General features: G+C 47.8%; 1 protein-coding gene across 1 annotated transcript; it reads right to left on the reverse strand.

The window, feature by feature from the left end:
- Positions 1-7,920: 7,920 nt before the first annotated feature.
- Positions 7,921-9,285, reverse strand: LOC143976236 (uncharacterized). The gene is made up of 2 exons (XM_077478646.1): positions 9,160-9,285; positions 7,921-9,069 (listed from the first exon to the last, which is right to left on the reverse strand). Exons 1-2 carry the CDS (start codon positions 9,283-9,285, stop codon positions 7,921-7,923), a joined length of 1,275 nt encoding a protein of 424 aa, XP_077334772.1.
- Between the last annotated feature and the right edge of the window lie 5,476 nt (positions 9,286-14,761).

Consider the following 14,761-nt stretch of genomic DNA (forward strand, 5'->3'; position numbering starts at 1 on the left):
TTTAGTAGAGAATATACATGCAGCATTGTATGGTAAGGTAGCACCAGCACTGTATATAGATATAAATAAGTAACATTTTGCTAACACGGTTATATTTAAAGCACTTATTTGTATGCACAAAGTTGCACAAACACAGGGTTCTAGCGCCAAAGCTTATTTTTAATTTTCCATAATTTCTCTCTGCCTGAGAAATTTTTTGGGAGAACGCACATGGTTGACATTTCTTCTCAAAGAACTGAAGAAGCAGAGCTCCCACTCCCATCGCAGAAGCGTCTACTTCAATAAAAAATGGGTCCCCAGGATTTGGTCTCCTCAAGAGAGGTCCAGAGACAAAGGCCTGTTTCATATCGTGAAACGCAGAGACAGCCTCGGGAGGCCAGTCTTTGGCATTCGCACCCTTCTTGGTCAAAGCGATAATAGGCACGACAATGGAAGAGTAATTCCTTATGAACTGCCTATAATAATTTTGTGAAGCCAAGAAAGCGCTGTGTGGCCTTGAGGCTAGTGGGAAGGGACCAGTTGGTAATGGCTGAGACCTTTCCGGGATCCATGCGAAGACCCGCACTAGAAACAAAACATCCCAGAAACAGGACCTCAGAACATTCAAAGGAACATTTCTCCATCTTGGCATAGAGATTATTCTCTCTAAGCCCTTGTACACACGGTCGGAGAATCCGTCGGAATGTGTCCTTTCGGACCGTGTCGTAGGATAATCCGACTGTGTGTGGTATGCATCGGACTGATTCCGTCGGAATATCCGTCGGACCCAATTTTCCAACATGTTGTAAATATTTCCCGACCAACTGGGCCGATCGGACCAAGTGCCACGCATGCTCAGATCAAATTCCTACATCAAAGCTATTGGCTACTAGCCTGAATGTAGTCCCATCGTAACGAAATTACGTCATCGCGTTCTGAAAGATCTGATTTTTTCACCAACTTTGTCCGACCGTGTGTATGCAACAGTTTCGGACAGGATCCGACGGGCAAAATCCGACGGATTTGGTTGTGGAAATCTCCGACCGTGTGTACAGGGGCTAAGGAGCTGAAGCATGGTGCGGACATGGTTTCTGTGAGCAGGCAGATTTTCGGAAAAGATGAGAATATCATCCAGATAAATGACAACAAACTGGTACAGTAGATCCCTGAAGATTTCATTGACAAAGTTCTGGAACACAGCTGGAGCATTACACAAACCAAAAGGCATAACCAGGTATTCGTAATGCCCATCCCTAGTGTTAAACGCAGGCTTCCATTCATCACCTTCCCGTATTCGAATGAGATTGTATGCACCTCTGAGATCCAACTTAGTGAAAATGGAAGCCCCCTTCAACCTGTCGAATAGCTCAGATATTAGAGGTAAGGGGTATCGGTTTTTGATAGTCACTGCGGTTAAACCTCTATAGTCGATGCAGGGTCTGAGGGTACCATCATTTCTGGCAACGAAGAAGAACCCTGCTCCTGCAGGCGATGAGGATTTCCGGATGAAACCTCTCTCCAGATTCTCTGCGACATACTCAGACATGGCCTGGGTTCTCTGGAATGGACAGAGGGTAGGTACGACCCCTGGGCAGGGTTGCTCCAGGGACAAGGTCAATAGCACAGTCAAAAGATCTGTGGGGAGGAAGCACCTCAGCAGACTTCTTACAGAACACATCCCGGAAATCGCTGTATGCTGCGGGAAGATCAGACGATACAGATGTGGTAGCAATGGGAAGTTTCCCCTTGGGGGTCACCTTGAGAAGACAGGACAAGAAAAACGAAGGACCCCAAGCCAGGATCTGCCCAGAGACCCAGTCCACATGTGGCGAGTGGAGCTGTAGCCAAGGAAGGCCCAATACAATGGGGGTAGAGGCCTTGGGAAGGATGAGGAAGGAGATCCACTCCTGGTGGAGTATCCCTACCGACATCCTAATAGGTAGCGTCTGGAAACGGATAGGGCCCCCTGGGAGCACAGTGCCATCAATTTCCGAGACTACCAGTGGTGTAGCGAGGGGAGAAAGGGTAAGCACGGAGGAACACCGGAAGAAGAAGACGAGAAGGAGATGTTTCTGGGTCCAATACTCCACCTTCCAAATGTATTAGACTCGAGCGTTTCCCGGACGAAGCGATCAGGAGTCACAAAAATGACCCTTGCCCCCACAATAAAGACACAAGCCCAGAGTTCTGCGTCTAGCACGTTCTTTGGGGGTTAGTCTGGTCCAGCCCAGCTACATGGGTTCCTCAGCAGGCAGAGGATGCTCCACGGGGCGATGGGGAAAGAGCTCAGGCTGACTAGGATCTATGGGGTGCTGGCGTCTTTTTTCAAAGGACCTCTCCTGAAAGCGAAAATCAATCTGATTACATAAGGAAATTACATCGTCCAGACCAGCGGGGATAGCTCTTCCTTCGAATTTGTCCTTCACTCGGTCAGAGAGGCCATGTAAAAAGGTTGCAACCAGGGCCTCATTGTTCCAGTTCAATTCAGCTGTGAGGATACGGAACTGAAGTGCATATTGTCCCACTGAACAAGATTCTTGGCGAAGGCGTAAAAGGGCAATAGCCGCAGAAGAAACCCGAGCTGGGTCCTCAAAGGTATTACGAAAGAGCTTCAAGAAGTCGGACAGGCTGGAAATCACTGGATCATTTTTCTCCCACAGGGGAGCAGACCAGGCTAAAGCTTCACCGGAGAGGAGGGAAATAATATAGACCACCTTTGCCCGATCAGATAACGTTTTGAGGCTGGAGCTCAAAATGAATGGTGCCTTGGCTGAGGAAGCCCCTGCAGGTCTTGGAGTCCCCAGAGAAACGGGACGCAGCTGGCAGTAATAATGAATGAGTGGATGTGACTGGTGCGATAGGTGCAGCTGCTGACTGTACTTGAGGCTGCAGGTTCGGGGTTCCCAAGGAAGCCTGCAGCTGCTCGAAGCGGGAAGCCAGATCTTGAAGGAATCGCATCACCTGAGTCTGATTAGATTCCTAGGTCTCGAGTCTCTGAACTATGCCCTGCAAAGGATCGACTGTAGGAAGCGACACATCAGCCGGGTCCATGGCTGATCAAACTGTCAGGTCACCTAGAGGCCAGGTGACAGATGCACACCGTAGGGATCGGGAGTGCACCGCAAGGTTGTGGACACTACGCCTGACTGCTGCGGACGGGAGTCAAGGTGATAAGGAAGGCAGGGCCGCCGGAACACCAAGACAGATCCCACAGGGGTTAGAGAGTAAGATTCCCTGGGGCGCAGAGTCTAAGAGCCAGCAGGTGTTCACCAGAGCCTCTAGTGGTGAGGATGGACTGGGCTGAAACTGGCTCCAGGTCATGACTCCCAGGGTCACACCCATAGTAGGCAACAGGAGGATAGGGATAGTGAGGGATAAAGCCAAGGTCGGGCCACAAGCAGACAGGGATAGTCAGGGACACGCCAAAAGGTCAGGATCACAGGCAAACAGGGATAGTCAGGGACACGCCAAAGTCGGTAACAGAACAACAGAAGAGCACACGGCAGGTAACAGGAAGCCAAACACACAAAGGTTGATCAGCAGGGTTGGCCTGAAGTGCACAGGTTAATATAGAGTTCTCTGATAGGAGCTAGGGTGGAGCCATGCCAGAGGATGGATTACAATAGCAGTCAGGTGAGGGTCGGCTGGTCTCTAGAGATGAACAAATGGAGACAGGAAAGCAGACAAACTCTATTGCATAACCATGACAGACCACTTGCCAGGATGTAAAAAGAAATGGCTTGATCCTTGTAAAAAGGCATTTCCTGTCCCACTTTGTGTGCGGCCCATAAACATTAATTAGGCACAGGTCCTGCCCACTCACAAGGACGTCTAAGACCATACCTCTCCCAATCTCCACCTCAATAACCTGCCGGACATTTACCATGCCAGTTTTAAACAACACCACCACACCGCCGTAAGGCTCGGCCGCAAGAGTCCAGTAAGATGGACCATACCTCCACTCTCTCTTGGCCATATGAATATCTGCCAAGGAGGTGAGCCTAGTCTCTTGCAAAAATAAAATTTCAGCGTCTAATTGGCTGAACAAAAAGAAGGCCATGGAACGAGCTCTTACTGACTTAATGCTTGCGACATTAATTGTCACCGCTTTTAACGGAAGGGGAACCGTCATTTGGGTTAATGGGTGGATTGCTTCTTAGCTCCCCTCTGCTGCTCATCACCAGAAGCCTCTCTCTTTCTTGAGGCAGCCTCAAACTCCATTTCAGAATCGGAACTTCGCTCCGGAGAAGCTCCAGATGAAGAAATATACCATTCAGAGGTCCTATGATGGTTGGAGACAGGCACTGGAGCCCGTTCCGTCCTCACCACCTGCTTCCGCTGCCCAACCTTCCTTCTCTCCTCCAGATACTGCAGGTCAGCTTCAGAGATGCCATAATCTCTTGTTTTTTTCTTTAGAGTCTTCACAGAAGACTCCTTTACAGAGGAAGAAGCGACCTTTTTAGTACCTGCTACCACTCCTGGTGGGGGTGGTGTTCCCTTTGAGACAGGGGGGGGGGGTAACTGACCCAGGGGGCACAGACTTGGAAGGTTCTGACACAAGAGGAGAGGATACAGTAGGCTGGGGGGACACAGAGACAGATACAGAAGGAATACTTACAGACAAAGGAGGGGTGGCCACAGGAACTGGAGAGGGATCCTGAGCAGGACCAGGGGAGTCAGTCACCGCAGAGGAGGATGGTACACCAGGAGCCTCACCCTTCATCCTGTCCAGCCCTGACAAGTCATCCATTACCTCCTTCTCCATATTGTGCTTCAGGACATTTGCTGTAGGGATGGCCAAGGCATAGGCACAGGTTGCACCTGATCATATCGGTGCTGTCCTTGGCCATGTGACCCTGACCCCGACACACTGAACATATCAAACAAAGGCGGAACAGGAGGAGCTCAAATGCCCCTTTTCTCCACAGTGGTGACACAGCTTTGGCTGACCAGGGTAGAAAATAGTCATCCTATCCCTCCCTATAAAAGCTGAGGAGGGCAGGTGATGGACAACATTCCCATCCCTGGCCAACCTGACTGTTACTGACCAACCCCCAGTCCAGATGTTACGCTCATCAAGGATTTTGCTGGGCTTGGTCAAAACCTCCCCATAGTTCCGCAACCAAACCTCTAAATCCCGAGCAGGGACGCTCTCATTGGTCAGAATAATTTTTTTTTTTTTTTACTGTTGACCTCTGAGAGATCGCAACTGGGGCCAGACCTTCCCATTCAGGTCTTGACCTGCACCGAGCCTCATATCGCTCCCAGAACAGGTCAAGACCCTCTGGCCTGGTGAAGCTAACCGTATAATCCCGTGTCCCAGACACATGTATAAAGGCATACAGGTCAATTGCCCCAAAACCCATTTCTAGAATCAGATCCACCACCGCGCGCCACACTGGAGGGACTGCACCACCTTCACATTTCAGAATCACTACATTACGTCTGGGACCCCCAGCAGAAGCCAGAGACCCAAGACCAGATCCCGGGGTGCCCAAAGTGGTAGGCTGTAGGGGAAAACCCCGCTTGGGAGCGGAGCTACCAGGAGCAGAGCGCACCACCTGAGCAAATGTAGGTTTATCAGGGCCAAGGCTCCACACTGAAGTCACATTAGTCTGCACATTATTAGCATTATCAACTGTCTGAACTGGATTAGCAGAATCCGCAGCAGGACGATTGTCCATCACACTGGTGCTGGGGTGATTGTTACCAGTCACAGAAATTTTCCCATCAGGAATGGTCATAGTTGCTGCTGCAGTACCAGCTGTCACCTGATGCTGCGCTGTAGAGTCCTCAGCAGCAGTGGGGCAAACAGCTTTGGACTCTGCTAAAGAAGGGTTAATGGGCTCTGCTGACACCTGTAGTTCATCCATAGAAATTACACTTTTTAAATGTAAGTTTTGCTGCATTGCAACATCATCCGGCACAACATGGCTGCACATAGCATTAGCAGTCTGACTGTCATCAGGCACATTGTCATTATCAGTAAAAGATACAAACACAGTCTTGTCCACAACATGGGGCTTCACTGGCTTTATATTATCAGGAACATTGTCTGTAATGTCCTCCTCATTGAATACCAACCGATCCCCCCACATAGGAGACTCCATTACCTGGATGGCCCTCAGCATGCCTCCTGAGTCCTGGGAAGGCATGGGGCTGCTTACCTCTCCCTGGGGGGGGGGCAGGGGGCGGAATTGGGGGTCTCCTCCTTCACCTCCATCTTTGTCACCCTTCCAAACCTCCTATCGTTTCCAAACTTTTCCTTGAAGGGCCCATCTCTGCCTTCCATCATGGCCAAAATGGTCTCCTGAAGTTCCACACGGACTTTGGCTAATTGGATCTCTGGATCCATGGATCCTCACTTCTGGCTGTGTAAGCCCTCACGCTGCCTTCTCAGGCGCTTCAGCTCCTCACGCAACTTGTACAGCTTATCCCTCTCCCTATTCAGGACCTTTATCCCGGCCACCACTCGCTCCCGAATGGCATGCAAGCCTTCATCCCCTCCAGGGGCAGAGAGATCCGCTTGTCCACCAGAAAGCATGTCACCCGACGGCCCAGGAGATGGCTGAGAACCTCCAGCAGGAGAGCAATGATGAGGCACTATTCCCCCCATTCACACCAATGATGGGGCACTATTCCTCCCACTGACACAAATGATGGGACACTATTCCTCCCACTGATACCAATGATGGGACACTATTCCTCCCACTGATACCAATGATGGGACACTATTCCTCCCACTGATACCAATGATGGGGCACTATTCCTCCCATTCACACCAGTGATGGGGCACTATTCCTCCCACTGATGAGGTACCTTTCCATCCACTAACACCAATAATGGGACACCATTCCTCCCACTGATGCCAATAATGGGGTCTGAGGAGGAGAGGGGGAAGGTAGGGGGTCTGAGGAGGAGAGGGGGAAGTCTGAGGAGAAGAGGGTGGTCTGGGGGGGTCTGAGGAGGAGAGGGGGGTGTGGGGAGTACAGAGGAGAAGTCTAGGGCTGAATTGTCACCCCGTCTCCCCCCTTGTACTCACAGCTAACCATGTGAGACAGCTTCTTCTTCCTCTCTCCAGTTAAAGGCAGAGAGGAAGAACGGCAGTGTACCCTCACTCCACAGCAGTTCCATGCTGAGACTGAGGAGAGTTCTCAGTCTCAGCACCTGCTCTCTAATGCCACCTGCAGGCTGGGGAGAGGAGAAGGAGGAATTCTGTCTCTAGCTGCAGATTTCAGCCGCTGCTCCTTCTGACAGGATTGATACCACAATCAATCCTGTCAGTGAGGAGCAGAGTGAGTGGCTACATCCCTGGAGTGCCCCTCCCTTCAGCATGACACCTGACCCCCACTTCTCCCAGCTCTGGCTGCTACCACCTGATGCTACTTCCCGCTCTCACAAGCCTGCTCTCCCTCAAGAGGAGCAAATCTTGATATCAATCCGCATCAGCCAGGGTCTACAGTCAGTCGGCATGGGTGGTGACAGCCGGAACTATAATCAAAGTATCAGCAAAAGTGGCCAGCTGCCGCCTGCAAGTAAGATTGAGAATGGGTTCCAAAGCTCCCGAAGCCTAGAAACACTACTTTAATCGGTGTGGGCAGTGAGTGTCAGGGTACAGTGGGCCTCCCCTTTCCTCTGGGCCCCCGTGTGCCCTGCACACCTTGCAAACATGGATAATGCACCACTTGTATGATGACAGTGCTTTCAGACTCCCATGGATATGTCAACTAATGCCGAGCTGTAAGAGGAGGCATTGTGATGGAGAAGGACCATATGCTGATAGACGTCCATTCATAATGAGCCTTCACATTGTCCACATTCACCAGCACTTTAACAAATAAACTCATTGATTGATAAATGTTGAGTTTGGAGTCACGTACACACAGATTTCCAGTCTTCACTCAACATTACATGATATATGAGGGAGGGGTGAGGCGGGGGCTATTCCCGAGGGAAAAGTTTCTGAATCACCTTATCTACATTGGGCACTAGGGAACACTTGTATCTCATCAACCTATCATCATCTGGAGCAAGGTCCTTTACATTGACACCGGTCTCTCTCCTACAGTGGAAGAGAATGGCCGAATCTTGTCCAATATTCTCCCAATTCCTTCTGTGTTTTAGAATTGAGTGGATGGAGGTCTGAAATACGTCTCGGGGATTCACAATCATTTTGCGGTTATTGAGGAATAGCCACCTTACAGGGAGTGGGGGAGCGTGAGAGAGAATATTGACCCCGGGAACATGAGACCACATGTCAAATCCAGAGATGTTGACTGAAGTGGGGAAGATGTGATTCTCAATGCAGAAGACACTTGTATCTGGGTGTTTATTCTGGAGATTCTCCATCAGTGATGACCAGTCCCAGTCCTTGACTGGAAGAATAATTTCATCAATGTCATTGAGGAGAACAAACTTACTTTTGTACATGTTCCTGTATAGACAATCATTCAAAGTTGCAGTTTGTCCAAAATAACCAATCTCAGCGTTGAGCCCTTTGGAATAACGCCATTTATTTGTTGTTTGAAGATGGCGGTCTATTGGCCATGGCACCATATCTAGAATTCCTTCATCAATGTAATGATGTAACACCTTATCTACATCCTGGGAACAGTTGGTGTTATAGATGGTGACCTTCGAGGCCCCCAGAATCTTGTACATCTCAATACTCTGGATCATCTGGAGGACATTGTTGTAGTTTCCATACAAAGTAGAGATACAGACGGTGAAATTGGAGGAGATTGGCGGTGGTGGACGGTTCTTGACTTCAAACAGGAGGCTCTGACTTGTATTTGTGGAGACAGTTGAAGAGAAAGACATATAAGTGTAATTACACCCAGAAGGTTCTGCACATAGGAGATCTGTTGTCCCATATGGGAACCCAAATCTGTCACTATGATGATCTATTTGTGTCTTCATGAAGACGCTCTGATTGGAGTAACAATGGAAGATACAGTAGAGTTCCTTCACAGATTCATGGATGATGGCGATGACCCGGACTGATTGACCAACTCTAGGCTCATAATACGGGGAGATGATAAATGTTTGACTATCCAGAGCTGTAATGGTGTCTGTGGCAATGGGAAATTCCTGGAAATCCATCTTCACTGTGGCAATGGGAAGTTCCTGGAAATCCATCTTCACTGTTGCAATGGGAAGTTCCTGGAAATCCATCTTCACTGTGGTAATGGGAAGTTTCTGAGATCTCGTCAGATGTTCAAGTTCTATAAAGTAGAAGTAATAAAAGACTGCAATGCACACAAACACTGACATTGTGCAGAACACGTATCTTGAACACCTCCACATTCTGGGCCCATCGGATGATCACAGCTGTAAGAAGATAAGCAAGAGAAAGAAAATACAATAAGTTCAGTGAGATCTGAAATCTATAACTCTAATGTAGAAGTAGAGGAATTGCTCAAATCAGTCTCTATACCAGCAGGACGTACACTCTAATATTCCGAACACAGTCACGTGAATATCATACCATATCATTTAAAATAGCTCTGACATATTCTGGAGAGTTGTACAGAGAACATTGACCCAGTTACATCGGTCTTTGGACCAGAAAGGCTCACAATCTAATATTCCTCTAGAGGCAGACACTAAAATTCTGTATTTAGAGAATGGAGAACACTAAGACATTCATGTCAGTAGCACCACAGGCACTGTCAGGAACCTCAGGTCACAGGCCGGTCATGCTCATCTTCATGGTGGGTCATGAGCATAGAAGCTTAACAAGGTGTGCAAAGGGCGTGCCCACAGAACCTGGCACCTGGCGGCACTTGAGATCTGTTTAACCTCATTGCTTGATTGTCTTGAGCACTGTTTCCATGTTCTGAGTTCCTGAAAACCTTCTAACCTTGTTAATGACCCGGCTACACCTAAACACTTCCCTTTAGATTGCTCTTGCCTGTTATGTCTGCTGCTCATCTGTGTTAACAACCCCGGGATGACCACGATCACTTGGTCCCTCGCTTCCAGCACATTGCTAACTCCTGCCTGTCCCCGACCTTGAACCTGATCGTGATTGTGTACCTGTCTGTCTGGCTGCTGCCAAACACAGCCTGAGACCTGAATCCATACTAGGCGGATGCCTGTGTTTCCAAGCTCAAGTCCACTACTCCATCTTCCTGGCCGCTGTGTCCTTCCGCTACCCTTGGAGTTCCTGTCTCCACTACTAGAGGTGCTTGGACAGGAATTGTGCAAGAGTCCACCCTTGTCACTTTGGACCCCACAGTTAGATATGTGTCACCCTCTCTCAACCACCAGGGTTGCTTGTATGGGAATTGTGTAAGCCTCCACCCTCATCATCTCGAGCTCCACTAACAGGTACGTGAGAGGGGCATACACTCAAATGTCTCCCCTCAGTCACACACTATTGATGTTCGCTCACCGAGCGCACATCAATAGGTTGTTAAAGACGGGGTTGGGAAACCGGCCACCGCTCATTAAAAATTGATGAGTTATCAGTTGTCAGCAGGCTTCCCCACTGACAGCTGAATGAAAAAAAAATTCTTGAATTTTCCGGCAATAGAAATTATTTTTTTTTTAAATGCCATGGGGGTCCCCCCCAATCCATACCAGGCCCTTTGGGTCTGGTATGGATTTTATGAAGAACCCTATGTCAAAATAATAAAAAAAAGCAAGGGATCCCTCAAAATTCACACCAGAACCTTAGGGCTGGTATAGATTTTAAGAGGAACACCCACGTCAATTGTTTTTTTTAAATGGCGTGGGGCTCCCCCAAAATCCATACCAGACCCTTATCCAAGCATGCACCCTGGCAGACCAGGAAAAGAGGGGGGACAAGCCAGTGCCCCAACCCCCCCCACCCAACAATACCAGGTCTCATGCCCTCAACATGAGAGGGTGCATTGGGCAACTTGTCCACATGTTGATTGGGACAAGGTCATCTTCCTGACAACCCTGGGTGGTGGTTGCGGAGGTCTGCGGGCAGGGGGCTTATCAGAATCTAGAAGCTCCCTTTAACAAGGGGGCCCCCAGATCCCGCCTCCCCATGGGAATAGACCACCAAATGTTAATGAGGAGATGGAGACTCAGCTCCTTGCACAGATGGAAAGGGCTGCAAGGGCTGGGACAGTGATAATAATGGGGGATTTTAATTACCCGAAAATTGACTGGAGTAATGGCACTGCTGGACCAGTAAAAGGGCAAACATGTATAACCCTATTACAAGACAATTTTATGGTCCAGTTTATTGAGGCCCCAACTAGGAATGATGCTCTGTTGGACCTGATAATCTCAAGCCATGCAGAACGTATTACCAATATTCATATAAAGGAACATCTGGGTAGCAGTGACCATAACATGATTTCATTTAATGTTAGCTGTAAGCAAAAAACACATATGGGAAAGATAAAAACACTTAACTTTAAGAGAGCAAATTTTCCAAGGATGAGGGCTGCTCTCCAAGACTTAGACTGGGAAGGAATATTGGAACTGATGAGCACAGAACAGAAAAAGGAATTCTTCAAAGTGACTCTATGTAATCTCACTGCAAAGTATAGTCAAACTATAGGACAATACGTTTAAAAAGCTAAAAATAAAACCTATGTGGCTCACGGCCAAAGTTAAAAAAAACCTATAAACAATAAGAAAAGAGATTTTAAAAAATATATAAAAATGAAGGAACACTATCATCATTTAAATATCACAAAGAATATAACAGAATATGTAAAAAGGAAATCAAGGATGCAAAAAATCAAAACAACAGATTTCAAAAGATAAAAAAAAAAAAACTCTACAAATATATTAATAGTAAAAAGGTCAGGTCTGAGCATGTAGGCCCTTTACACAATAATCTAGAGCGGGTGATTGGGGACAAAGAAAAGGCAAGTTTATTAAATACTTTTTTCGGCTCTGTGTATACAAAAGAGCATAGAGGAGCTCATGTCCATAACGCGGGGTGGTATTGACAGCTTGTATAACAGTGTAAATTTGCTGTCCCCTCAAAATAACTCAACACACAGCTATTAATGTCTAAACCACTGGCAACAAAAGTCAGTACACCCCTAAGTGAAAATGTCCAAATTTGCCCCAAAGTGTCAATATTTTGTGTGGCCACAATTATTTTCCAGCCCTGCCTTAACCCCCTTGGGCATGGAGTTCACCAGAGATTCACAGGTTGCCACTGGAGTCCTCTTCCCCTCCTCCATGACGACATCACGGAGCTGGTAGATGTTAGAGACCTTGCGCTTCTCCACCTTCCGTTTGAGGATGCCCCACAGATGCCCAATAGGGTTTAGGTCTGGAGACATGCTTGGCCAGTCCATCACCTTTACCCTCAGCTTCTTTAGCAAGGCAGTGGTCATCTTGGAGGTGTGTTTGGGGTGGTTATCATGTTGGAATACTGCCTTGCGGCCCAGTCTCCAAAGGGAGGGGATCATGCTCTGCTTCAGTATGTCACAGTACATGTTGGCATTCATGGTTCCCTCAATGATCTGTAGCCCCCCAGTGCCGGCAGCACTCATGCAGCCCCAGACCATGACACTCCCGCCACCATGCTTGACTGTAGACAAGACACACTTGTCTTTGTCCTCCTCACCTGGTTACCCCCACACAGGCTTCCTTCTGGGACGACAGCCATGCAAACCAATTTGATGCAGTGTGCGACGTATGGTCTGAGCACTGACAGGCTGACCCCCACCCCTTCAACCTCTGCAGCAATGCTGGCAGCACTCATACGTCTATTTCCCAAAGACAACCTCTGGATATGACGCTGAGCACGTGACCTCAACTTCTTTGGTGGACCATGGCAAGGCCTGTTCTGAGTGGAACCTGTCCTGTTATACCACTGTATGGTCTTGGCCATTGTGCTGCAACTCCGTTTCAGGGTCTTGGTAATCTTCTTATAGCCTAGGCCAGTGATGGGGAACCTTGGCACCCCAGATGTTTTGGAACTACATTTCCCATGATGCTCATGCCCCCTGCAGTGTAGTTGAGCATCATGGGAAATGTAGTTCCAAAACATCTGGGGTGCCAAGGTTCGCCATCACTGGCCTAGGCCATTTTTATGTAGAGCAGCAATTTTGTTTTTTCAGATCCTCAGAGAGTTCTTTGCCATGAGGTGCCATGTTGAACTTCAAGTGACCAGTGTGAGAGAGTGAGAGCGATAACACCAAATTTAACACACCTGCTCCCCATTCACACCTGAGACCTTGTAACACTAACGAGTCACATGACACCGGGGAGGGAAAATGGCCAATTGGGCCCAATTTGGACATTTTAACTTAGGGGTGTACTGACTTTTGCAGCAGTTTAGACATGAATGGCTGTGTATTGAGTTATTTTGAGCGGACAGCAAATTTACACTGTTATACAAGCTGTACACTCGCTACTTTACATTGTAGACAAGTGTAATTTCTTCAGTGTTGTCACATGAAAAGGTATAATAAAATTTTTACAAAATGTGAGGGGTGTACTCACTTTTGTGAGATATGGTACATTCTGGAGTCCCTTGACATACACAGTCAATCACATATAGTGGACTGTCCGCAGTAGTCACAAGTGAGAGCACATAACAAATTTGGACAGCTTTATTCCATTTCTCACATAATGAGAGGTGAGATTCAAATGTCTACAATGTCTGTGATAGCTGAAAATGTAACCACAAAGGTAGCAAGAGTATAAGCAAAGTAAGCTGAGGGAGTATCAGCATTCCCTCCCACATAAAGTACTGGGGAAGCTGAGGAAACGGAAGGTAGAAGAAACAGGAAGAAGGAAAGACAGGGAAAAGGAAAGGAGAAAGGTAGGTGCCCTGGAGGCCAACACATTGAGGTGGGTGATTGCAGTGGCTCTAGTTCACAAGTTCAGTAGGCGTGAAGTGTGCTGGGGGCGGGTGGATAATAATCAAGCCAGGGATTCCAAACCTTTAGAAACTTGACAAGTGTGTCATTAAGGATAGCTATCCGTTTTTCATTGATGAGTGTACCCTATACACAGCCCTTCCCCTCAGCAAGCTTGAGGGTGGGCAATTTCCATGCCTGTGCGATTGTTTGTGTAGCGCTACCCCTGCAGGAGCCACCTAGATTGGTACAACTTATCACCAGCCCAACGGGGTGGTGGACCGTCTGAGAGGAACATTTATAAGACTGGTACAACCTATCGCCAACCCAACAAGGAGGAGGACTGCCTGAGAGTAGGGACGAGCCGAACACCCCCCAGTTCGGTTTGCACCAGAACCTGCAAAAAAATTGTACGAACTTTAGAACCCCATTAAAGCCTATGAGACTCGAACGTTCCAAATCAAACGTGCTAATTTTAAAGGCTAATATGCAAGTTAGGGTGCTAAAAAGGGTTTGGGGACCCGGGTCCTGCCCCAGGGGACATGGATCAACGCAAAAAATACGTTTTAAAAACGTCTGTTTTTAAAAGTCATTTAAAACTGCTTGCGGTTTTAATGTTATATCTGGTTCCGGCAATACGGATGAAAATCATTGAGAAAAATGTCATGGGTAGCCCTCCCTGCCCATTACCAGTACGGATATTAAGGGGAGCCCCATACCCATATTAAAAAAAAGAAAGGCATGGGGCCCCCAGGCCCTATATACTCAGAACAGCAGTATACAGGCGGTGCAAACAAGACAGGGACTGTGTAGGTTTCTTGTGTTAAGTAGAATCTGTTTGTAATTTTCAACTGGTACATTTTTAAAGTGTAGATCTAGTCAAAAAAACTATTTTTAAGCTTTTTGGAAAACATAGGGAAGGGTTATCACCCCTGTATAATTTGTTTGGCCGTCCGTCTTTTTTCATCTCACTT

The sequence above is a fragment of the Lithobates pipiens genome, unplaced genomic scaffold (assembly GCF_037356315.1).
Source record: "Lithobates pipiens isolate NorthernLeopardFrog02 unplaced genomic scaffold, aLitPip1_a1.2 Scaffold_13, whole genome shotgun sequence".
NCBI lineage: Eukaryota > Metazoa > Chordata > Amphibia > Anura > Ranidae > Lithobates > Lithobates pipiens.

Bases quoted from the DNA above. Each gene is read 5' to 3' on its own strand.
- LOC143976236 (XM_077478646.1), bottom strand. From the start codon at position 9,285: ATGTGGAGGTGTTCAAGATACGTGTTCTGCACAATGTCAGTGTTTGTG. The intron at 9,070-9,159 runs GTGAAGATGGAT...ATGGATTTCCAG, and splicing joins AGAAACTTCCCATTACCACA to GAATTTCCCATTGCCACAGA.